Consider the following 25,991-nt stretch of genomic DNA (forward strand, 5'->3'; position numbering starts at 1 on the left):
AATTAACAGCCATCCACACACATTAGCATGTAACTTTGACAAGGGAACGTTTGGCAAAACTACTAGATGTCTTGCCACAGCCCCATATGAACAAATGAGAGAGAGAGAGAGGTATTTTGTATTTGTATTTGTATTTCTTTTTATCACAACAGATTTATCTGTGTGAAATTCGGGCTGCTCTCCCCAGGGAGAGCAAGTCGCTACACTACAGCCCCACCCATTTTTTTTGTATTTTTTTCCTGTGTGCAGTTTTATTTGTTTTTCCAATCGAAGTGGATATTTTTCTGCAGAATTTTGCCAGGAACAACCCTTTTGTTGCCGTGGGTTTTTTTACGTGCGCTAAGTGCATGCTGCATACGGGACCTCGGTTTATCGTCTCATCCGAATGACTAAAGGTAGACAGACAGAACACAAAGCAACAGTTTTAACCATAGAGAGAAAGAGAAAGACAAAAGACAAAAGAGTAAGAGAGATAGAACAGACAGCAGCAGTTTTAATCCAAACAAAGCGCTCGACACACTGAAACAGCAATTCAGAATTCTAATGTATAGGATTCAGAGCTTTGAACCAGTACAAGCAGGTAATTCCTGGTCATAGGATTCTGCGTCACTAAAATAGTACAATATGAATACACTGGAACAGTGCACACAGAATCCCAAACTGTGGCCGTTTAATTTCTCCCTTTTGTCCTATCTCTGATGGCTTAAATAAAATAAAAATCGAAAAATGTATAAAAAGGTACAGAATGACTCAGTCTCCACAGAAGATAGATGACAAGGAGTCGCCTGTGAGAACAACTTTATTTTCAGACAGCCCATTGCGATCTCTCTTTGCACAATATCGGAAGCAAGTAGAGTGCTGTGACAGCCAAAGTTCTAACCTTGCAATGGACAAAGACAGGAGGTGGCTTTGTTCTCCAATCACAAAAGCTTGCTGAATGTACACATCGTAATAGAATAATTTCCTTCTCAGTATCTCTAGTCTATAATACAACAAAGCATCATCTCTTATTAAAAAAATAATAACAAAAAAACAATAAACAAAAAACAAAAAATGTTGGCAAGGGGGCAACTCAGGATATTTAAAGCCTGACAAAATAATATATAAAAATCTGCAACAGCGATGTCATGTTCTCGTTACCAAAACCTGTACAAGAGTGAACACAACTGATTCACTTCTGAGATGGCTATGAAACAAAGTTGGAACACGGATTATAACAGTGAAAAAAATGAACCACACACACTACTAATAAATTCACATCATTTCTAAATTCACCATAGTGGACCATCCCAGACGTGTTGACCATCAGCCACTGTCTAGTTATGTTCCTTTCTTCACAGAAGACTTGTAAAGTGGTATTATAAGGTTTTCAAGTCCATTTTTAAAAGCGCTTTCCTCTCTATATATTCTGAAAACTTCAAAAATAAATAAATGAACTCAATTTTTGAAAAAAAGAAAAAAAGAAACACTGATCAAGAACAACACACAGGCGTGCACTTTTCCTCCCTGAAGACAAGGACTCTGTTACAGAAAAAAAAAAAAAAAAGGAAACTAATGACGACAACACAAAGACACCTGAAACAGCCATACACACAATGCAGTCAATGCCAGACTGGTGCCGGCCAGACACAGAAAACCCAGAGCTGGGTTGATATGCATGACACTGCTTCCCCAACACCGCCCCATGATGGAACACTCACACACCCATGCGTGTGTGGGTTGGCCAGGTGAGCGAGGACTGCTGCCAGGAAGAGACCAGTATCTGGCACAGGAATGTGTGAGCCCAGTCCTGACAGCACAGCCCCCCAACCCCTCCCAACCTCCCATCGCCTACTGCCGCCGTTGTCACCCTATGGCAGAAGAAGTAAGCAGGACAAGACACATTCATGGTGATGCACAACAATCTGACACACACACAAACTCCTACAAACCAGACTTCCCCAACCCGTGTTCACAGTTTACAGAAAGCCGAGGACAAAAAAACAACAACAGAACTGCTTCGTTTTCCAAACCTTTGTCCTCACTACAGAAAGCATGAGGGAAAACAGCTTCTACCTAAATAAAAGAAAGAAAAAAAAAGTAATATCAACACATCATGGAAACTGGTTTCCACTACACTTTTCCCTCTGAACACACAAACGCTAACTACCTGCCTGTCCTGTTCGTGTGCTCAACCCTTCACCACCAACAGCTGACCACTCAAACACAGTCAATGATATCCACTTCAACAGTTGATCAACCTGATGCACAAAGTGTCTGAAGTGTCAGCCGGCTGGCATGTTGAAGGTTACACCTGTTCTTCACTTCTCTTCCATCTTCACAGCCCTCTGATAGTAGGAGCCAACATCTCTAAACAAACAGACATCTGGATGGTACAGTAACAATGACCCGTTTTACACTAACCCTCAGTGCACTGCAAGCTTTAATTTGTGCAATGTAAGATATTCCACAGATCTAAACAAACATATGCCCTGAAAATAATGACAGCGCTACAGTGCACCATTGAAAAAAAAAAACTCACAATAAAAATGCAGAATTCTGAGTATCTGCCAACTCAAACAATTTTATTCACATGTATGCACACGCACACTTTCTTTCAAAACTGTACATTCCTGTATTTCACTTTTCTGCTTTAAAAATAAATATGATGATGATAACCAAGTTCTATACACAAGCGTTTCATGCTTCCATAATTTTCCTTGTCAGTTTCCTGCTCCACGATCTGTTGTAAATAAATTATACAGTAGCACCAACACAGACACGCACACACACAACACGCACACACACACACACACAAAGATCCAGCTTCCATTAGTCTTTAAAAGAGGTTCTGCTCCTTAATGTAGGTGATAGTAGTTAATATTGATAACCTTTCACTTAAGAGATGCAGCTACAAAATAAACTGGGGAAAAAAAGCCAAAATTTCCCATCTGTCACAACAGAACAAGTGGAGCATAAACTCTGCCCAAACTTTCCACCACAACTCAATTTCTGGCTAATGAATCATGACCAATACAGTAATCTAAACCTATCCAACATTCTTTCTTGGGGTGTTGAAAAAGGAAAGTACCTCCACTCCTGCAATTTAAGCAAAAATTTCCACAATACTAACCACCTGTCAAGTTTGAAGAATTCACTTGAGATTCTGAAGAAAAGTCTTGTCCAGCATTCAGTGCCAAATCATGAGAGATTCTTCTCCAGAATACAGGTTCTTAGCGACAAATATTGGCCAAGACGAAAAACTTTGAAGCTTCAAACTTTGGATTACATGTGGTTAAGCTTGTGATAATCTTACCAATCAATATGGGTTTCCCCATATACAGTTTTTTGTTGTTGTTTTTTCTCGCACTGTTCTTTCCCTCCACCCCCCACCCCTCTCAAGCATTATCTGTTTCACAGTGTTCAGACTAAATTCCTGTCATTCCTCATCACCCTAACTATATTCAAATGTCTATTGTTAATATGTGCAATATTTCAGAAGTTCTGGTTTTCAAATCTAGTGACCTGTCTGGCCTGCTTCAGCCCTCTCCTCCCTATCCTATCCCACGGCAACGACTGTGTTTGACTATCAATGAAACATACGATATGCAATGTATCAAAATATGTTATCTGCAGGCAACAAAACCTTCTGGGTGGAAATGGGATCAATTTGAGGCAAGAAATGCACAATGTTTCCACTCAGCATTCTCCATGTCTTTGCAGTAAATAATTCAGTCTCTAGCTGATTCAAGTTGATGTTTTCCACCTTCCACCAACGGCAAAGCAGTCCACAGGTTCAGTCACCTTTCTCCAATGTTAGCACAATTGCTACAGTCTTACATATGTGTAATCTGAACCACAAAACAGCTGTTGTGGTTTTCTTTTTGCTTCAGCTGTTTACTTATTCTTCCTTCTCTCTCTCTCTCTCTCTCTCTCTCTCTACCAAAAGTACAATTGCTACAGTCTTACATAAGTGTAATCTGAACCACAAAACAGCTGTTCTGGTTTTCTTTTTGTTTCAGCTGTTTACTTATTCATCCTTCTTTTTCTTTTCTTTTTTTCTTTTCTTTTCCTCTCTCTCTCTCTCTCTCTCTCTCAAAACTTGTCTCATGGCCATGTGAATATTAAACCTGAACATAGTTGGTTTTTTTTTTATTTATGCAAACAAAAAAGACTCAATTCCATGTCAACAATAAATGTACATTAATCTGATGTATATGCAGCAGGTGATACAGTCACACATGATTAAACTTGGCTGCTACTTTAAGCTTGTGCTGATATAGATCACATTTCCCAGAATATTAAAGTAATGCTTATTCAACACTACAAAAGTACTGCAGCAAAAGTGGTAGGTGACATGGCAAATGCAGTTTTAACTTTAAGATCACATATTTTAAACCTTCACTTCCTGAATCACCATATAGATATATATATATATGTATATTTACACATATGTTTAAATACAAACCATGGCAGTTGGTTATCAGATATTATCACCATCATGAATATGAAATTACAAATATATTCATGGTCCTGCTTCAATCTGGTTATCAATGTACTAGTAGTTACATACAGTGGAAATGATTCAGCTGTACCTCGGGAACGAGTATGAGATCTTTTTTTTTCTTCTGCGTTCACTCGTATGCACACAAGTGGGCTTTTACGTGTATGACCGTTTTTACCCCGCCATGTAGGCAGCCAGACTCCGTTTTCGGGGGTGTGCATGCTGGGTATGTTCTTGTTTCCATAACCCACCGAACGCTGACATGGATTACAGGATCTTTAACGTGCGTATTTGATCTTCTGCTTGCATATACACACGAAGGGGGTTCAGGCACTAGCAGGTCTGCACATATGTTGACCTGGGAGATCGTAAAAATCTCCACCCTTTATCCACCAGGTGCCATCACCGTGATTTGAACCCGGGACCCTCAGAATGACAGTCCAACTCTTTAACCACTCGGCTATTACGCCCGTTGAGTATGAGATCAATGCAGATTTACTTTCACTGAGTTCTCTTGCCCTGCCAAGCAGAGCATAACTGCAGCTTGGAAGTTCCATCCAAAATCTCTCTTTGTTCTGTATAACAGAAAAAAAAATACAACCTAAAACATCAGAGAGCCTAGTCTTTCAGTACATCCATCCAAAAGAATCATGAGACGACAACAACAACAACAACAAAAAAAGAAGAAAAAAAAAGAAGTGAGATCCACAATTGTTTTTGAAATATACCAAATCAAGATCATCTCTCTGAATGATGGCTTAAGTTATTCACAAGTAGTACACAGATCATAAATCCAAAATATCTCAACATTAATTATCAATGTTTCATCTTTTTCTCTGTTCTGGGAAGTTTAGAGATGGGAATGGGCCAGTGTGAAAAATACTGAGATTTAGGCCAGGGTCCATTCTGGCCTCTCCTCACATGTTTTCAGATCTCTCTTCTTCTGTTTTTTTTTTTAAACAAGACTATGCACTTTAGAATAACCTAACCTTTTCTTAACAGATTTGTGCGATTCATGAGAATGACCTGAGCTGAGAATGGCCTCTCAAAAATACAGATTTCAGTACAGATACTGGATTCCCATCTCTGGATGATCTGTTTTATATCCATCAAGATATTACCAAAAATCTATTCCTCTTGGTGATCAACTTCTCAGTATACACTGTGCAGAATGATTTATCAATAATGGATAACATCTCTTGATTACAAAACACTTTGAACAAAATACCCTTGTAGAGAAAGAAATAACAGTGCTAGTCACTGGAAAGAAAAAAAAAACACACCAAAAAAATATTACCATGAACTCATAGATGATACTGTTCATTTTATCTTTTGGTTTTGTTTTTTTCACCGACATTCTTTGAGAGAAAGTTATAATCTTTATTAGAAATAAAATAAAGTAAAATAAAATGCTTCCCAAAAAATGTATTCTATGAAGTTGTCTGTCAGACGTGTTTCATAATATTTAAGTGAATACATCTTCATTTTTTGGGGGGAGGGATGTACACTGCATCCATCTTCATCCCAGAAGCAAAGAGGCACCCTAGCAATACCTACACCAACACCATCTTGTTCAACGCACACCCTGCACATTCAGTCCCAATGCAGTCTGTTTGTAAGTTAGTTGTGAACCCCCTTTTTTTTTTTCCTGCTCTCCAGCAAATAGTACAAATGCACTTCAAACGCACACACCATCAGCAGCCATACCCTCCCCAGCCCCCCCACCCCCACACACACAATAAAAACAGAGACAGACAATGTCATTGAACTGAAGCCAACAGTCATGAGAATGGATCAAATATTCATCAGTTCTGGCATCCAGTGCAACCACACAGTACAGAAATAAAAATCGAACACAAGGATGAGTATAATGGAAAAAAAAAAAGAAAAAAAGAAGAAGAGATAGCGAGCAGAGAGTGAGCACACTGAGAGAGAGAGAGGCCAACAACAAGTGAGCTCTACTGCCAAGCCAGCCTACTACAAGTCTACATGTGTGTGTTATGGTCATCCCCCACCAAGATGTGTGCACAGTTAAGGCCTGACAAACGCACCACACATGACACAACGCCGGCCCTCTCCTTGCCAGCCAAACCCAATGCTGTGACAGCCACAACGTCCACAACAGCAGCGCTTTATGTACACTTTGTCCAAGGTGGGTCAACAGTCAACGCAAGTGTCAGGAGGAGGCAAGAGAAACAGAGAAAAATGTAATCCAAGAAGAAGCAGCCAATGTCATGAGGTCCACCTCCAACCAAGATGACTGAACAGTGAGATGAAAGCATGATCCTCAAGCGCATGCGGATGACGACGAAACACTAGGCGATGAGGGCAAAGGTCAAAACATGGGAGCTGATAAATGCTCCGAGCTGGCTGTTCGCCCTCGTATCCTCAAGTCTCCAGCAGAACGGCGGCTTTCCTGAAAAAAACACCACAAGCATAGAGACACTTCAATGGACTGGGGCAACACAGGTGACTGAATGGCAGCGTGAGCGAGAGAGTAAAGGCAAAAAGTGAAAGATTTGCAAAAAAAGTCTGCAATGGTGTTTTATAAGCGTGAGCTAGTCCTCACAATTAAATGTCCTTTGATTTTCTTTAGTTTGCTTTTTTTTTGTTGTTGTTGTTGTCTGAGCTTAAGTTTGGTGAGTTTGAAATATAAAAAATTCAGAAAATAAAAATAAAAATAAAATAAAACACAATGTATTGATCTTAATTTTGGGAAAAGTTCTTGACGTCCATACCAGGAATAAAATCTTCAAACTTCAATTTCCAATATGCTCAGATTTTCAGTATAATCTGATTTTCAATATATTTAGATTTAAAAGAGTCGAGTAAGTCTTGACACTGAAAAATCTTTATATATATAAATAATTTATATGTATATAGAACAATCAAAATGATTCGTGTTTAGTATATATATACCCCCTCCCACCCCCACCCCCTTCTAAAAATATCTCAAAAAACGAATTACTTGGCTTGTTCTGTTTGAATGCAACAACAAATGGTAGTACCAGTACCAGTGATATACTCACATGCAGTTTGTCGTCTGTACTACTGATGATGTTGAGAACCGACAGGGAGCTTGCTCTTTTCATACTGCAAAAGTAAAGAAAAGAATACATGAAAAAAAAAAATTGTAATCGTTAGCAAATAACTGTGTTATTCAACATATATCTCAGTTAACATCACTCGCTGTTGTTGGTTTTTTTCCTTATTCTTAATTAAAAGAGTTTTGTTTCTTAAAAAAAAAACACTCAGGATAAACCAGAGCACTTAAAGAGAAAAAACAACAACAACAAAAAATAAATCATTTCAAAGCAAGCTTACTGATCTTCTGTTACACCAGTTTTTTTGCTGGTTTTTTTTTCAGATATGGGGTGAAATGTGGCACTGACTATATAACTATGTTGAGAATTAAAATATTACATAACAAATGACAATAAAAACATAACCTTTTCTATTCTCTGTGTCTCCACACCCATATCTCTATTCTTATTGACGTATTCATGGTAACAATAGCATCAACATTTTCAATACTGTCCTTTAAAAATTAAAGATCAAACACTCTCTGAAAGCATACCTGAGAGCCTAATCAACACATTTCTTAACCTATGAGAACAGACACCAACCTCCCTATTCTCACATGAACCTGGAAAACAGTGACTGAAAGATAGAAACAAGACAAAAAAAACAAAACAAAACAAAAAAAAAAGAATAAGAGGAAACAGACTTGTAAACATACAACTGTCTACGATTCGTTCATTGAAAAAAAAAAAAAAGAAAATAATAAAATAAAAATGCATATCAACCATCAACATTTAGGGGTGGGGGTGGGGGTGGGGGAAGTGTGCTTTCCCTAAAGACAGCACCTATTTTACTCATTAAAAAAAAAAGTATGACAACAAACACAGCAATATAAATTCACTTACAAGTATGTAACTCACTACAACATTGCATTATACCACATAGACTTTCTCTCCCTCATTCACGATGCTGTCAAAAAGCTGTAGCTGCCCTTCACAACAGAAACCTATCACTACTTACAATTCATCAACAAGAATTTGCATACTCCTCTGACTGCTTTCTTTTGAATGATTTGGCTAAGTTCAAATAACAACCCAACTCACGGTGATAAAAAGAAAAGGAATCATGTTCTAACTACAATGACAACACAGCAGGCAATCTAATACAGGTTTGTGACACAAAGTGAAGTGCACTTTTCAAATAAAACAAATTACATCACACTGAAACGGAAATATTTCAAGAACTGCTTATCTACTGCTTAAATCTGTGTGCATGGCTTTTCAATTTTAAGAAAATACATACATACACACACTGTGTGTGTGTGTGTGTGTGTGTGTGTGTGTGTGTGTGTGTATGCATGCACACGGGTGTGCACATGCATGCATGCCCATGTGCACATGCATCAGGCAATAAAGAAAAGAAAAACTGACCTCTCAAGCATATATACAAAATAACCTAAACTCAATATAATCAATAGTATAGGGGAAGAATGGCAGCTGTCTCTGAACTTCCAACTATTGGTACAAGATCTAAATTTCTTTATTTTGTGTGTTAGTTGTTTTGTTTGTTGTTGTTGTTGTTGTTTTCCATTGGCTTTTTGAAGCATGTTCCCAATAACTAAACACTGTCTTGAGAGATACATATAGTGGTAAAGTAAGAACTGTTAGGTAACAATTTTCGTCTCTTTTTTTGTTGTTGTTGTTGTCTCTGAAAATGCCATTAGACAAACAAACAAACAAACTTGTCAACAAAAAGCAAAACTATCATTGCAACATTTACGTGTCATGGTGACCAGTCTATGAATGTCTCCAGTTGTTCTCCTCTCAAGAATTTACAGAACAGCGCTATCAGAACTGAAGACTAAAATATCTGACTGCAATAATGATGACCAAAACGTTCAAAGTCACGATCTTGACAGTATCAAAACATTTTTTTATAAACTAGCATATATATATAACAAGAACGATGACAAATGACAACAACAACACTGCAAAAAACTAGCCCTTCAGAAACTAGCCCTTTCAGCAAAAGCGTCACTTCTCATTTCTGATCGAAGAACTGAACCTAGCGAATAGAACAACTGCCAATAGAGAAAAACATACAAGCAGATGAGACAGAATTTTTTTTTTTTTTAATTCCAAGACATACACACACAATCTGCTCCTTCATGACCCATGTATGCCAATGTTCCAGGCCAATTTTTTTTCTTTTTCCTTTTTTTTTTTTTTACTTCTGTCAAAGCACCAGGTCACAGCAGGATGCAATGTCGCATGCTGTTCACTGATTTTACGAACCGACTTTTATGAGAGATGCTGCCAAGCCTTGAGGGAAATCCAGCACTTAATCATTAAGGTGCCTGGTTCTGGTCATTTTATCGCTGGACATAAATGTACCCACACCATTAGGAATGCATGTGGGATCCCCTTCAGATGTGCTGAGTGGGCACTGGCTCCATTCTGGACCACTACCACCTACGGCAAAATCACAGATCTACACATTTTGAGCTGTCTGTCATCACATTTTCTAGACCACATTCTGGACACTTCTTTTTTTTTTTTTTTGTCTGCAAGTGTACTTATTTCGTTCCACTATCAAAATGGATCTTTCTAAAGAACAAAACAAGTCCCAAAGGTGCGCTACGTGCATGCTGCACACGGGACATCAGATTATCGTCTCATCCGAAAGACTACAGAACCAAGACCAACATGCAATGTCTAGCGGACAAGGGGGAGTAAAAAAAATTTCCAGTCCATGTGTGGGACACAAACCTATGGACATTCACTTCCGAGTCAGGTGCATTACCAGTAGGCCACCACTCTACACTCAATGGACACTAACAAAAGAGCTCCTGAACGCTTTGTGGGAGAAAAATCTAAATGAACAGGACACTACATCTGGTCACTATACACAAGACATCCTGGCAGGCTGGCAGGCAGACAGACTGACAAAGAGAGAACAAGCCATGCAAACTCGGGATAAATAAATGATGTGTTCTCTCTCTCTCTCTCTCTCTCTCTCTCTCTCTCTCTCTCTCTCTTGTTTATCATTGATTATGTACAAGCGATGTTGGAAAGGAGTTCAAACTCCACCGTGTCATGACCAGAAAGGAACTGGGAGGGGTGAGGTGGGGGGTGGGGAGAGAGAGAGAGAGAGAGAGAGAGAGAGAGAGAGAGAGGTCTATTTATGTACTTATGTCTACCTTTTCATATTTTGTCTAAGTTCAATTCTATAAAGTTGTTGAACAAAAAAGAGACTTCAAAAACAACAAACAAACATAAAAACTGATAATAAAGTGTGTAGAATATAATGGAAAAAAAACACACACACCAAGAATAAAAACAAAAATAAAACACAAAAAACAACACTGACTCCTAGAGAGACAGACAGGACAGACAGAGAGAGAGAGAGACAAGAGTGACAGACAGGCAGAGAAAAAGACAGAAAAATACACAGACACAGAAAAAACAACAACAGGGCAGACGGCCAAATACTGTTCAGTGGAAAAATGTAGCAGTTTACTCCAAGCGCAAGTCAACAACGTACACAAAAAACAAAAACAAAAAAATCACCAAAAAACATACACAACTGTGTCACTTGTTAATGTGTTACTATAGCATGCAGGCTGTCTTACACCCAGACAGAAACATGCACCGTTTTTGTCAACAAGTCCCAAACAGAAACACGGCATTTTGGCACACAACACACACACACACCCAACTTTGCAAAACCACATCATCTAAAGACAAAACAGAAGAAAATTTTTTAAAACGATATATATATATATATATATATCTAAATTTCAGCACTCCTATTTCCATGTCTCCTTTGATAGTTTCACTCCCTCTCCAGTGCCAGGCAAAATTTTTTGAGATTACTGTTAGTGTGACAGGCAAAAAATTCTGAGATTACCAATAGCGTACCAGGCAAAAATTTCTGAGATTACTGTGAGTGTGACAGGCCAAAAATTTCTGATATTTCCGATAATGGACCGGGCAAAAAATTCTGAGATTACCAATAGTGTACCAGACCAAAATTTCTGAGATTACCAATAGTGTACCAGATAAAAATTTCTGGGATTACCAACAGTGTAGCAGGCAAAAATTTCTAACATTACTGTTAGCGTGAGAGGCAAAAAAATTCTCAGATTACCAATAGTGTACCAGGCAAAAATTTCTAAGATTACCAATAGTGTACCAGGCAAAAATTTCTGAAATTCCCAACAGTGTGTCAGGCTAAACTTTGTGAGATTAGCGATCCTGTGCCAGGCAAAAATTTTGGAGATAACCGATAGTGTGCCAGACAAACATTTATGAGAGATTACCTACAGTATGCCACACAAAAACTTACGAGATTACAGAAAGTATGCCAGGCAAAAATGTATGAGATTACTGAAAGTGTGTGTTCACAACTTTTTGTCACTTCTGGCTTACATTCTTTTTATTTTTAAATGGCTGTTCTTTCTGTGGTTTTTTTGTTTTCTTATTTTTTGTATTTTTAACATTTTTTATTGCACTTTGCAAATAGTGTGGTGGTACATGAGTGGAGTTTATTGCACTGACCATAAGTGATGTCGGCACTTTGAAAGAGACCCCAACCAATGAGGAACAAAATGAAACAACCAACACAACCTGCTCATCACAATTTTTCTTCTTTTTTTTTCTTTTTTTAATTGTGTAGATAACCTGAGAGATTGGTGAGTGAGTTTTGCACATGAATTTATCAGAGCTTTGTGATGTCCTCATGCAACTGAAAACAAAATCCATCCTGCTGGCGGGTTCTCTTTCTCTCCGTCCAAGTAGTTCCCCTCCCTCATTTATCTTGACTGTTAGCACTCTGGGCCTCCTCTGAGCTGATGAGATAAGAGTGCAATAAAAATACCCATTAGTATTATCATTATTATCAATCAATGGCGCATGTGCCTGTTTGTTTGTTTACACAATGCACAAAGATGCATTCCTATGCCAGTATATGATATCCTCATGCTTGTCCACAAGTAAGTTTTTGCATGTGTATATCTACTACTTTACTTTCATTCAAAAAAAAAAAAAAAAGAAAGAAAAGTGTTTCAATCATTAACAGGAACAAACAGGATACACTGTGTGACTATGAGACATGCTCAAATGAGACGAATTTATAAACCCAGTATATTCATGTTCAAACATACATACTGTATATAGATCTATACATTTTGTTCGGATTACAACAATACTTCTCAGCTGCATTCAATTCAGAGAAGATGCAGAGTACACAGGAAAACAACTCTTCTTTGCCTCCAATATGCACCAATAAGAAACGAAAAAGAAAAAAAAAGGACCAGAAATCGTTCAAGAGCTTTTAAGCAAAGAAATGTCCGCAAGTACTGAGAAACATTAGTGATGGGACTTCCATGTTGAAAACCACTGGCACTGTGACAGCAGAAAAAAGCCGACGGAAAAAAAAAAAAGAAAAAAAAAAAAAAGATAAAGGAAATGGAAAATGTTGTACATGAAAAACGGGGGCTAGGTCCAGAATGGAACAAGAAGGAATGGGAGGAAGGGAGATGACTCTAGATGGCGGTTCAACAAGAGTGAAGCAACACACAAACATAGTGAGCCAAGTAACAGCAGTGAACAGCAGCAACAGCAAGACACAGCACTGACCTTTCCAAAGGAATCCAGTCTTTGCTTCAAACGCCAAGGAAAGAAAGACAAAAAAACAAAAAAACAAAAACACACTACACTTACCACTCCACACACAAATGCACAAATGTTGACACAGACAAGGTTGACATGGTGTGATCAGAGAAGAAGAAGAAGAAGAAGAAAAAAAAGGACAGGAAAAGAGAGTCAGAAAGGGAGAGAAACTGGAAAGAAATCTAGGGGCGGGGGGGGAAGAAAAAGAAATACAGGTTGGGGCAATGTTTTTATCACTTTTTTGGGGGGGTGGGGGGGAGCAGGTTTAACAGGTTGGGGTGGAGGTTGATATGTGCTAGTCTGCAGAGACACAATATTTTTGTGTGCTCTGTTTCTGAACAGCAATGGAAATGACTGTGTGCCATCTAGGAAAAGGAACGGAATGAGTCTGGTGATGTATGGACAGCAAACTTGACTCCTCTTTCTTCTTCCAAACTGTCTGGAGGCATCTCTGAACCCTTTTGTAAAGCACCCCACATTTCATAGTTCCTGAATCTTTTTTTGTTTTGGGGGGTGTTTTTTTTTTTTGTTTTTTTTTTTCTTTTAATGATTCCCCTCCAATCAACCAGAAGCAAAAAAAAAAAAATTAGAACTCAATGAAGACCGAAAGCCACATTTCTCCTCCTGCGTCATGCGAAATACTTAAAACCTGATCCGACAGACTGTTTTGGGTTTTTTTTGTTTGTTTCTTCTGCTATAAAACAAGTCAAGGTGGGTAGGAGGGGTTTGGAGGTGTGGGTGGGGGGAGGAGGGGATGAAATGGAAACCAGAGTGCATGGTACAGAACACAGCTGGCAAAGCATGACAGGATCTGGGCTGGGGGAAAAAGCTGTTTGTACAGTCTGCCCTGTGAAAACAGCAGCAAAGCTGTTTGGAAAAAAAAAAAAAAAAAAAAAAAAGCAGCTGTGGGGTTCCTGACGCAAGACAGGCAACTGGAGAGACGGAGGAGAACTACTTCTGGACCCACCTCTCATCGTTCGCCAAACGTCCCCGACCATACCCATTAACGCTACCAACAGAAACAAGTGTCTGGTCAGCCAAACAAAGCAAAACTACAACACCATGCTTGTTGTACAAGAAAAAAAAAACAAAAAAACAAATCAACACTGTTTGGAAACAAAAGTGTCAAAGTAAAACAACACGTTCCGGTCACTCCGATCCCACTCACATGTTGGAAACCATGTCAGTTAGACTGTGGTTGAAAAGGTAAACACGGGTTAGAATTTTTAATCAGCTAACAACAAGAGTAAAACATACGGAATCATAGAAGAACAAAGTCCAGCTACAAAGTGGCACGTCTTGGTTTTCGACAAATAGGGTTTCTATGCTATGTCTCAAAGTGAGCATTGTCAGCACTGGTTGGAACATGCTCTTTGGGTTGAACTAAAACACACTTAAAAAAAAAACAAAAAAACATGCACACAAACACACGCACACACACATACCAACATGCGTTTCGAAAGGAACATCAATAAACGTTCTACAAGTTATTCAAGCTGAGAATGATACTATATCACATGGTCTTCAGATTATCAAAGCTGAGAATACTATATCCCTTTGTAATTTCTACTTATCACATCATCATTTACATCTGCAGCCACATCTGCCAGTTGAACTTTTTCATAACTTATCCAGGACCTCTGATCCAAGCGATACTTGTGAGTGTTAAAAGCATGTAATACCGTAATTCATGAAAAGAATGTTTGGTTTTACTGTCTAAACCTCTGATAATTTTATTTTCATGGGGGAAAAAAAGCCAACAAAAAACAAAAGATGACTACAAAGTAGAAAACAGAGTAACTCAGAAGAGTGAATATGGAACTCGAATGAAAAAAAAATGAAAAAAAAGAAAGAAAATCCACACGCTTACATAGACCAAACTTCACAATCATCCTCATTTTCCATTAAAAAAAAAAAGAGAATTACAGCAAAGACTCTAAAAGAAAATGATGCTTTAAAATGATGCATTTTCTGTGTTCACAAGCACAATACCAAAAACTGGATATTTACTTCTCAGGATGGGTAATCTAATAACCTCAAGCTGCATCCAGCAAAGGCGGACCATGAGAAGAACCCTACACGAGGCTGAATGGGTCGGTCACAACAGGCTGCGACATGAAAGATGCAGAAGATGACAGTCGCAAGAAAAATGAAGAGACGAGAATATGGTTTCAAGTTCATTCACAAATTTTGTCCATAAACACTGAGCTCATGTCAAAACAGCAATAACGATTCTTTGTAAATAAATTACTATTTATAATTAGACCTACAAGCACGGCTCCCACACACAAACACTCACACTAAACATGATTTTTTTTTTAAATAATAATAATCATAATTTTTTTTAAGTCAATCTGCATTTGTTTGCTGGTATCTCACACAAAAAAATTAAACATTTGCATTAAGACATATTTTAAAATTTTGCAAAAATGAAAACTACCAATTTTGAACCCTCCACTCCCACCTCCCCCCCCTCCCCCCCCCCAAAAAAAAAAAAAAAAAAAAAAACCAACACACAAACAAAAGCATGCACACATGATTAGTTTATTATAAAATTACACTTTGGTACACTATGCGTGGAAAACATGCAAGCACAAAAAAAAAAAAAAAAAAGCTTCTGACATGGCTCACTTTGAGAGAAACAGGAATCGGATTATGTGAACATATCAAGGATTTTGATTACAAAGATACACAGCTGTTTCGCCCGATCTCAAAGTCAGTGTAGAAAGAAAGCATAAAATTTGTAAAGAAGCTGAACTTTAGAAAAAAATAAAATAAAATAAAATAATAATAAAAAAGTTTTTTAATAAGAGTGTAAGTTCAGTCTGCGTAAACAAAATAGCCAATAATATGAAAAATAGGATCATAGTGATTAAAAAAAATAGGTGATCAATTCATACTGATGTTAATTATATATATATATATTTTTTTTAAACACAACAAAAAAAACCCAGCTTTTGAAAATATCGGATAAATTCATATCTAAAAGCAAAAGTACAGCTACTGAAAATATGTAATAAATTCATGGCAATAACTGCCATAGTGAAAAACTAAAATTTTAAACTTCTGCCAGTTGAACAAGTGCTAACCAAAATAATAATTGTTCAAGCCAGGTGCAGAAAGCAAAGCAACATAATTATGAACTCCTCAAGAGTATATAATTATCACCAGAGTAGCTGAATAACCTTAAATTATTTATACTGAAAAAAAAAACAACCAACAACTGTAATGTACAAAATCCTATCAAAGTCACCTCTTCCTTGAAAGTGAAAACAATAGCTTATCATAATTATATTTAAAAAAAAAAAAAAAAAAAAAAAAAGTGGTACAACACAACAATAAATGAAAATAAAAATAAAATAACTAAAAAAAAAAAAAAAAAGAACATAACAGTTGCAGTTGTAACTTAACTATGACTGTCATACATACACATTCAGTGTCGTCCTAAACAATCACTGTCAGCCTCTATTAAAAAAAAAACCTCACAGAGCCAAAACGAAAAACAAAACAGACACAATGAAAGGTGAAAGAAAGAAAGGTAAGAAACAGCACAGAGGAAAGGAGAGAGAAAGAGAGACAAAGAGATAGGCTGAGGAGAGACAATCCTCCAAGCAAGACGAACAAAACCTAAACCACCCCAAGTACAACCACAAAAACAAAACAAAACAACAAAAAAACAAATAAAAAACAAAAACAACCCCCCCCCCCAACCCCCCCGGCAACCAAAAAAAAAAAAAAAAATTCAGGAGGAAAAATGTCTTACAAAATAAACAAACAAAAATTTTTTTTTTAAAACCTATCCACACAAGAACTACCCTTTCAAGCAAACAAATGAACAAAAAAAAAAAAAAAAAAAAAAAAAAATATATATATATATATATATATATATCCCCACAAGAACTGTTTGATTTTAACTAATCAAAAAAAAAAAAAAAAAAAAAAGAATAAAAATAATAACTGGATGATCTTACCTCCCTGTGTTTTCATCCCCAGGGCCTTTGCCTTTCAGCTTCTGCACCAGCTTTGCACTGCTGCGCTTTATGGAGGCTCTCAGCTTTGAGAACGAGCCACTGCGCTTCATTTTGCCGCTCTACAGCAGGGGAAGGAAAGCAGTACAACAGTGTCAGGGATTGTCAAGGGGTACAAGGAGATATATATATACGTGTGTGTGTGTGTGTGTGTGTGTACGTGTGTGTGTAATTATATATATAATTATATATAAATATATAATTATATGTATAATTATATATAAATATATATCATACTCTCTGATTACACACAGGGAAAACTAAAAAAAAAAATGCCCATGTACATCGCATCACCCATAACACATGGTAATGGTGGTCAGAAAAGCGGAGAGATTAGCTGTTAGTGAATCATAGAAAGGTATCACATCGCACAGGGTATTTGTAATATTGTGGGTAGCGTAGATTACTCTGGAAAATGAGATCATAGCAGATGTGTCCTCTATTGTTTTTGTATTTAAAAAAAAAAAAAAAAGTTTTACAGTTTTTATATTTCATTAAGGCTTTAATATTCAGGTATGTCCCATTTTGCAATGCTGTTTTTCAAATCCAAGCATTTAATAATGAGGACACAAAAGCTCTTCTGCAGGCCTGATTTTAATGAATAAAAGATTTTTTTTTTTTTTCAAACAAAACAAAAACAAAACAAAAAAAAGAAGAAGAAGAAGAAAGAAAAATTGAACTCACATGCAAGACGACCAACTAAAATATAAACAAAGAGCAATAATATATATATATATATATATAATCTCATCCAATCTGACACATATATAATATGTGATACCTCAAACAGTTCTATTTATCATTTATTCATCTGTCCTTTTTTTTTTCTTTCTTTTTTTTTTTTTTTTGTCTTACCAGATTAAGATCGATTTAGGAATCGATTCCATGAATTCTGACCCTCCACCCACCTCCGTTATCTTTTCTTTTCACATCTCCTCTATTTACACTTTCTTCGACAAAATCACAACCACCCAATCAAGATAAATCAAAAGTCATGAAACAAACAGCACTGTAAATAAATCCTTTAAAAAAACAAAAAAACAAACAAACATTACTTGATTTCAATAACACAATCATTCACTGATTTTCAAGAACACTTAATAATAATAATAATGGATACTTATATAGCACACTATCCAGAAATCTGCTCTAGGTGCTTTACAAAAACGCTTTTGTTAACATAATACATTATATCGATGTTACATACACACACCAAAATGTGACTACACACACACACACACACACACACACACACACACACACGCTGCATACATACATTTTAACAGACATGTGTATCTAACAGCTACCCTAACACATACGCCAGGCACAAACTTACATAAACACACGCACACACAATACACATTCATATACATGCATGTAGTTATGTACACATACATATGTATACACACATAGTCAAGCACAGCTAACGCAAGGGAAGTGGACCTGCCACAATTGAACTTATTGCTGAGGGAAAAGGTGAGTTTTGAGACAAGATTTAAAAGATTTAAAACACTTCACTGAGAACAGTTACAAAACAAAACAAAAGTTAGTGAAAGAACAATATTGAAGTACACAGCATCATCACATCAACAAAGCACAAGGTTTCAACATATAACTAAGGAAATGAAGTCAGTATGGAGCACCCCTTCAGCACGGCTGGATTACGTTTGACATGTAAGGTGACTGCAAGAAACGTTTGCTGCTGGGTTTAACAAATTAAGACCAGATTCGTCAGACCCCAAACCACGCAGGAAAAGACACAGCATGTTATTATCATGTTACAGAGACCTGCTCAAAGGATAACAGTGTGTGCTCCAAGGCATCTGATGATCAACACAAAGTCTAATCACCAACCATCGTAAAACGAACATGTCTGCCATGTCATGTTGTGGGGGGAAAGATATGAGAAGGAGAATAGCACGGGGGTCAGCAGAGGAGAGACAAGAGGGATTACAGAACTCTCATTCTGAAATTGTTGCAAGTGAACTGTGAACTTTGAACTCCAACTGAACACTTCTTCTTCTTCTTCTGCGTTCACTCGTATGCACACGAGTGGGCTTTTACGTGTATGACCGATTTTACCCCGCCATGTAGGCAGCCATACTCCGTTTTCGGGGGTGTGCATGCTGGGTATGTTCTTGTTTCCATAACCCACCGAACGCTGACATGGATTACAGGATCTTTAACGTGCGTATTTGATCTTCTGCTTGCATATACACACGAAGGGGGTTCAGGCACTAGCATGTCTGCACATATGTTGACCTGGGAGATCGTAAAAATCTCCACCCTTTACCCACCAGGCGCTGTCAACGTGATTCGAACCCGGGACCCTCAGATTGACAGTCCAACGCTTTAACCACTCGGCTATGGCGCCCGTCCAACTGAACACTGATTTCTTTTGTTGCCGAATCTTTAATTCAGCCTTTATTCACTTATCCGTTTCTTTAATTCAGAGGGCTTGTAGCAAATGTGGTAACGCACAAAAAAAATGGGTTAAAAAGTGACAACTGAATAAAAGGTTTGTTCAATCACAAAACTGGTTAACAAGAGAAAACTCATCTTTGTTAATTCAGAGAAAACAGGTGGTACTGTTAAAAGGTCCATAAATTTTGGCACAAATTTCAATATGCAATAGAAAAAGAAAAACTGAGCATGAGTGTCATACCATAATATTCTGTCTATTGAGCGCATCAAATTCTTAACTGCATCTCTCTAAATCTTTTATAAAATGATAAGTTTATTCACACGCAAGCTGCAGTGATTTATAAGATGCAAATATTACACAAAACGTTCATGTGAAAAAAACGTATGTAAATTAACGTTTCATAATGAACTGTTAACCTTAACACAGGAAATCAACATGTGTGCAAAGCACAAAGCAAACCAAAAATAAAAATACTGGCACAACAAACAAGAATCTTCATCTCCGCTTCTTTAAGCCACTCAAAGTTTCGTCTTCACTTCAGTGTCAAAATACAACAGCAACACAGCCTCCTGCGCCATGTTTGCATCTCTGACTTCAGCCTTGTTTTTGCTGAGACAGGTTTGTCTGGATCAGGCTGGGTGGAGCTGACTGCTGTTTACTCGTCTGCTACACACAAGATTCCAGCTTTTTGTGAAACCCACTGACAACTCTGGATTGTTTTACCTTGCTCCCCTGCTACTTTTTCTGACATCTAATTATAGATTCATTCACCCCAAGTTCACGTGGAGCAGCTTGGTTCCCTTTTCCAATGGCCAGGTTGATCGCCTTCAATTTCAATGCCGCATCTTGAGCATTTTGTCGTGTTTCCTCTTCGATGGAAGTGTGTGGGCAAAAGCAATGCAGAGCTGAATTCTTCAGTGTGTGAAAATTTGTGTAAAAAAACATGAACAGCCAACACTGCAGTGCTGTGCAACTGAAAATGAAACTGAAACTGAAACCGAGCTGTGCTATGCCGTGCAAGCAGGTAAACTCTCATACTCACCCCATCCCCTTGCCACGAGGCGCCAATACTCACTTCTTCCCCGGTCTCGCTTTTTTCGTACGTGACACTGTCCAGAGAGTCCCGCCGACCCCGGTCTTTGGAATTGGATCGGCGGCGTGCTGGATCTTTGTTGGAAACCGTGTAGTCCGACACCAACACTTCTGACAGTTTAGTGTGGCGCATGTCGGCTGCACCCTGCACAGAAGCACAGCGCCACAGTTTGTCCATGATACAATAAGACACAATATAGTACAAATAAGATACAAAACCATACAATATCATAATCACATAATTTTTAAAAAAAACTTGATCAATCCAGTTGAAATTACGCATGCATTCACAGCTTGTCACTCACACTACACCATCCCTTTACACACAGTCTAACCTTGGCAAAAGGAAAAACTGCATATGATTTTCTCTTTGCTTTTGTTGATATATGTTCATTATGATGGTTCCAAGTGAGTGAGTAAGTGAGCGAGTACGTGCGTGCGTGTGTGTGAGTGCGTATGTATGCGCACGGTGTAGGTGTGTGTATGTAAACACATGTGTATGCGCATACATGAATGTATGTGTATACATGTGTCTGAAGTGGCTGTGGACAAGTCATGACCAAAGCATGGTCAGCACCTGTTTGCTTTCAGTATCAGTATCAGTATCTAAAGGAGGTGTCACTGCGTTCAGACAAATCCATATACTCTACACCACATCTGCCAAGCAGATGCCTGACCAGCAGCATAACCCAACGCGCTTAGTCAGGCCTTGAGAAAAAATTTTTTTTAAAAACATTTTAAAAATTTAATTAAAAAATTAAAATAATAAAAAGAAAATAAATGAAAATAAATAAATAAATAAATAAAATAAAATAAAATAAAAATAAAATAAAATGTGTGCTTTATTGTTTCAAAGGAAAGAAATCAGGCTGGTCTTGTTTAGCACCTCTTTCATTTACTTTCTCTATACAGATTGAGCATCCATACAGTCCCAGCGGTTCTGTTCAGGAAAACAAAGCCTAAAATAACGGTTAAAATCAAAACAAAATTTATACCAGTGACTGTTCTGGCCTTGTTTTTTTTTCCACACTTGAGTCCTGAGTCAGTCCAGTCAGCTGAGTTGCAGACAAAATGGGCTTAAATGTCACAGCTGGAAGACGCCTCTAAAACTGGAGCATTTTTGTTTTTCTTATCAGGCCTTCGGTTCTCTATAATTTAGACCTTATCCTTCTCCCACCCCACCCCATCCCCCACCCCCAATACACCTATGATGTAATATAATGTTCACTTTGACTGTGCTCATATAAAAAAAAAGGGGGGGGGGGAAAGAAAACCTGGAGTTCTCAAATGGAGGAGAGAAAGAGAGAGAGAGAGAGAGAGAGAGAGAGAGATGGGGGGGGGGAAGGGGGGGGAGAGAGGGAGGAAGGAACACAAACAACAAAACATGTACCGTTTTCTTGGTGCGCATGGCACATTCCTCTAGTGCCTCAGCAGCCTCATATTTCCCCTGTCTTTTGTACAGTGCTCCCAGGTTCTTCAGAGCCGTGGTGATGGTGGAGCTGAACAACATCACCAACACCAACAAAAAACCCAGTAAGAACATAACCCACACTTTCATTCATTCACAGTAACAGCTAGGGCAAAGGAATGTCACTTGTCAATGTAATCAGGATGGCATGTTTTGCACAGCACACACACACACACACACACACACACACACACACACACACACACAGTGAGACAAGGGACAAGGTTAGAAAAAACAAACAAACAAACAAACAAAAACAAAAAAAGACTCAAAAAACGTACAAGCACAATCTTCATCACTTGCTTTATAACATACTTAAATTAAATTCAACAGATTTTAAATATACTTGAAAGAGCACACACAGACTGAGAAGATGACAGACTGCCGCCATATCACTCAAATCTGAGAGTAACAAGTTTGCAATATGAATCTTCCTCTCACTTCACAGGAAGGTGGAACTTAACACCTGACTCTGTCTCTCTCTCTCTCTTTCTCTCTCTCTCTCACACACACACACACACTCTTGCATTCTCGCTCACTCATACACACACACACGTACGTACACACACACACACACATACAGACACACACATAATGCATTCTCACACCCTCTCAAAACCCAGTTTCTATAACAAATCAACTACTTTTCTCTCACACCATTTTCCACCAATCACTTCCACTTTTTTTTTTTTTTTTTTTTTTTTTTTAACACATCATACTCATTAAGTCCCCAGCGAGATGGAAGGGAAGGTGTCTAACCTGTCTGTTTTGGATGCTTTGGAATAGTCTGGTAGAGGTTCTTTGCTCTTCTCCTGCAAGCAGACAGACCTGGTCATGAGCAATGCACCATGCCACTCATGCACATCACAGCAAGGACTGACACACACACACGCATACATATATAAAATATATATAGATTTTACACTCCATTCCTTGAGGAGGAGTCATGAACATCACTTGAAACTGAATAATTTTGTACAGTTCATTCCTTGTAATATGCAAGACAGCATGCCAGTCATATGCTGTCACTGAAAGGAATAATTCTATACAGTTCATTCCTCAGATACTATTCAGCATGCCAGTACATATTGCATTGTATTATTACTTTTTGTCACAACAGATTTCTCTATGTGAAATATGGTGTGCTCTCCCTAAGGAGAGCACATTGCTACAGTGCAAAGAACCCTATTTCTTTTTCTTTTTTTTTTTCCTTTTGTCCTGCTTGCAAGTGTATTTCTTGTTTTCCTGTCTAAGCAGATTTTTTTTTTGGTTACAGAATTTGCCAGGGACAACCCTTTTGTTGCCATGGGTTCTTTTATGTGTGCTAAATGCATGCTACACAATTTTATTGTCTCATCTGAAAGACTATGCAATCACTGCAATGAAATAATCTATACAGTTCATTCCTCGTGTGCTATTTCGCATGCCAGTCAACTGCTAACACTGTCACATAAAAGTTTATACAGTTCCTTCATGTGCTTTTTTTTGTTGTTTTTTCATGCCAGTCATTTGCCATTACTGTAAAAATGTGCATTGTGCAGACTCCTGTCATCGCTCAACCAGCATCACACCAACTCACAAATACTGTACAAAATTATGTATTTAAAAAGAAAAAAAAAAGAAGTTTTTCTGGCTCTACCAAATACCACCCACCCACCTACACACACACACACACACTACCGACCTTGTTTTCTTCTCTCTCCTCTGCTCTCAGCCATATAGGTTTGTTTTCCCCTGAAACAGGAATCAGCTGTGAATACAGTGAACACATAATGCAGTTCCATGCTTGTGGCACTTACACAATGCACATACATTCACTATTGTCATTGAAAAAGACTTCCACATAATAAAAAAATACCACCTTTTGATTGGGAAAAAGAACAAAAACAACAACAGCAAAATTTCAAGACATACATATAAATAATCATTTCTCCAACAAGGGTCCTGCCCTATGGAGAACTGTCATCTGCAACCAAGCTGGACACGGTGACACAACATCCTCTTTTGAAAGCAGTCACCTGTTCAACAAACGCTCTTCTGACAATAACAGCCTGTCAGATTTTGTTTGCTTGTGAAGCAACATCCTCTCGTAACAGCAGTCAGGATTTCCACCTCTTCAACCATAGTCACTCTGATAATAACCTGTCAGTCAGATGTTGGTTTGCTCCTTTGTCCTCCATCACTCTATCATTTCCATATGGACCCCTTTCAGCAACTTTTGTTATCGTTTTCATGCGACGGGAGCAACAGCTGAGTGGTTCAAGTCTTGGACTTTCAATCTGAGGGTTCCGGGTTTGAATCATGGCGATGGCGCTTGGTGGGTAAAGGGGTGGTGAATTTTACTATCTCCCAGGTCAACATAATGTGCAGACCTGCTTGTGCCTGAACCCCCTTTATGTGTATACGCAAGCAGAAGATCAAATATGTACGTTAAAGATGCTGTAATCCATGTCAGCGTTCGGTGGGTTATGGAAACAAGAACATACCCAGCATACACACCCCCCCACCCCCCCTGAAAGCTGAGTATGGCTGCCTACATGGCGGGGTAAAAACAGTCATACATATAAAAGCCCACTCAGGTACATACGAGTGAATGTGGGAGTTGCAGCTCACGAACACAGAAAAAGAAGTATCGTTTTGATGCAAAACTGTAGAACTGTTTGCAGGAATGGTACGTTTTGATGAAATAATGTGTGTGTGTGTGTGTGTGTGTGTGTGTACGTCTCTGTATGTGTGTGTGTGTGTGTGTGTGTAGAAACAAAGAGGCTGGGATAGGTGGGGGGTAGAAGAGGGGTAAGGGAGAGCTTAAAAAAAAACACCACTTTTATTTGTGAGTTACTGGACACTAAATGACAGACTAGTACCACCACAGGCACCCTGTGCTCACCTTCCATTTTTCCGAACTCCTTTTCATGCGCCATGGTGAGCACTTCTTTATACAGCATCTCCGCCTGCTTGTACTTGCCTTGCTTCAGGTAGGCCGATGCCTGCACAGCACCACACCTGTCTCTCGTCAATGTTCTTCAGAAAACAAAAGCCATCAATAACACAAGAATTTTGCTGTCAACAACAGGTTCTCTGCACATTTCTTTCTCCATTCAAAATAACAGTGTACAATACACGGTCATTAACATACAACTGTGTGCTTTACTTTAAAAAATATTTCAATTCATCATTTTACTTGTTCATATTGTAGCATTATTTTTTTCATTAAAAATAATAACAAATGTACAATAAACAGCCATTAACAAATTAATATGCCATAAGCTTTAACAAAATACTTCATCATTTTACTTGTACATATTGCAGCATACTTTTTTTTTAACATGACACTTCTCTTAATTTTTCCTTGCATTCACTTTTGTAAAAAAAATAAAAAAAGAAAGAAAAAAAAGAAATAAAAGACGACGCTATTTTGTTTATATACAAAACTGATGATATAGCTTGACATGTAATATGCACAGCACACACATATGCATGGATGCACAAACACACGCAACAGAGGCGGTAAGCATAAGAGAGTCATATAAACTAATCTTCCATCAGTGAAATACTGCCAACCACACTTGAATATTTGTGTGTGTGTGTGTGTGTGTGTGTGTGTGGTTATGTTGCTTAGGCCTAGCACTAAGATAAAAAAAAACACAAAAAACAAGAGAGGCAAGGCCTGCAAGACTCACTTGTGATAAATTAAGTCCCCTAGCATTAATTACAGAGTAATTTCCCTTTTTTTACTATCTGCACCAAAAACGTTTGCAAAATAAATGAAAATTCCATGCTTAGCAAAAGATGTTCCTGTTTG

The 25,991-nt window shown here is 38.0% G+C and overlaps 1 protein-coding gene across 14 annotated transcripts in view; it reads right to left on the reverse strand.

The window, feature by feature from the left end:
- Window positions 1-783: 783 nt before the first annotated feature.
- The window catches only part of LOC143280897 (kinesin light chain-like), a 61,053-nt gene continuing 35,845 nt past the window's right edge, over window positions 784-25,991 (reverse strand). For 4 of the 14 annotated variants that reach the window (XM_076585655.1, XM_076585654.1, XM_076585665.1 and 1 more), the window contains 10 exons: window positions 25,077-25,176; window positions 23,874-23,923; window positions 22,949-23,001; window positions 22,112-22,220; window positions 20,705-20,866; window positions 17,889-17,903; window positions 17,148-17,266; window positions 14,144-14,185; window positions 7,513-7,576; window positions 784-6,899 (listed from right to left, as the gene is read on the reverse strand). In XM_076585655.1, coding sequence (XP_076441770.1) covers window positions 6,819-6,899; window positions 7,513-7,576; window positions 14,144-14,185; window positions 17,148-17,266; window positions 17,889-17,903; window positions 20,705-20,866; window positions 22,112-22,220; window positions 22,949-23,001; window positions 23,874-23,923; window positions 25,077-25,176 — 795 coding nt within the window. In that variant the 3' untranslated portion in view covers window positions 784-6,818. Of the gene's footprint in view, window positions 6,900-7,512; window positions 7,577-13,143; window positions 13,168-14,143; window positions 14,186-14,344; window positions 14,369-17,147; window positions 17,267-17,888; window positions 17,904-20,704; window positions 20,867-22,111; window positions 22,221-22,948; window positions 23,002-23,873; window positions 23,924-25,076; window positions 25,177-25,991 lie in introns of all 14 variants that reach the window. The other 10 variants (XM_076585669.1, XM_076585658.1, XM_076585667.1 and 7 more) reach the window with 8 other exon arrangements.

This window comes from Babylonia areolata, chromosome 4 (assembly GCF_041734735.1).
Source record: "Babylonia areolata isolate BAREFJ2019XMU chromosome 4, ASM4173473v1, whole genome shotgun sequence".
Taxonomy (NCBI): Eukaryota; Metazoa; Mollusca; class Gastropoda; order Neogastropoda; family Buccinidae; genus Babylonia; species Babylonia areolata.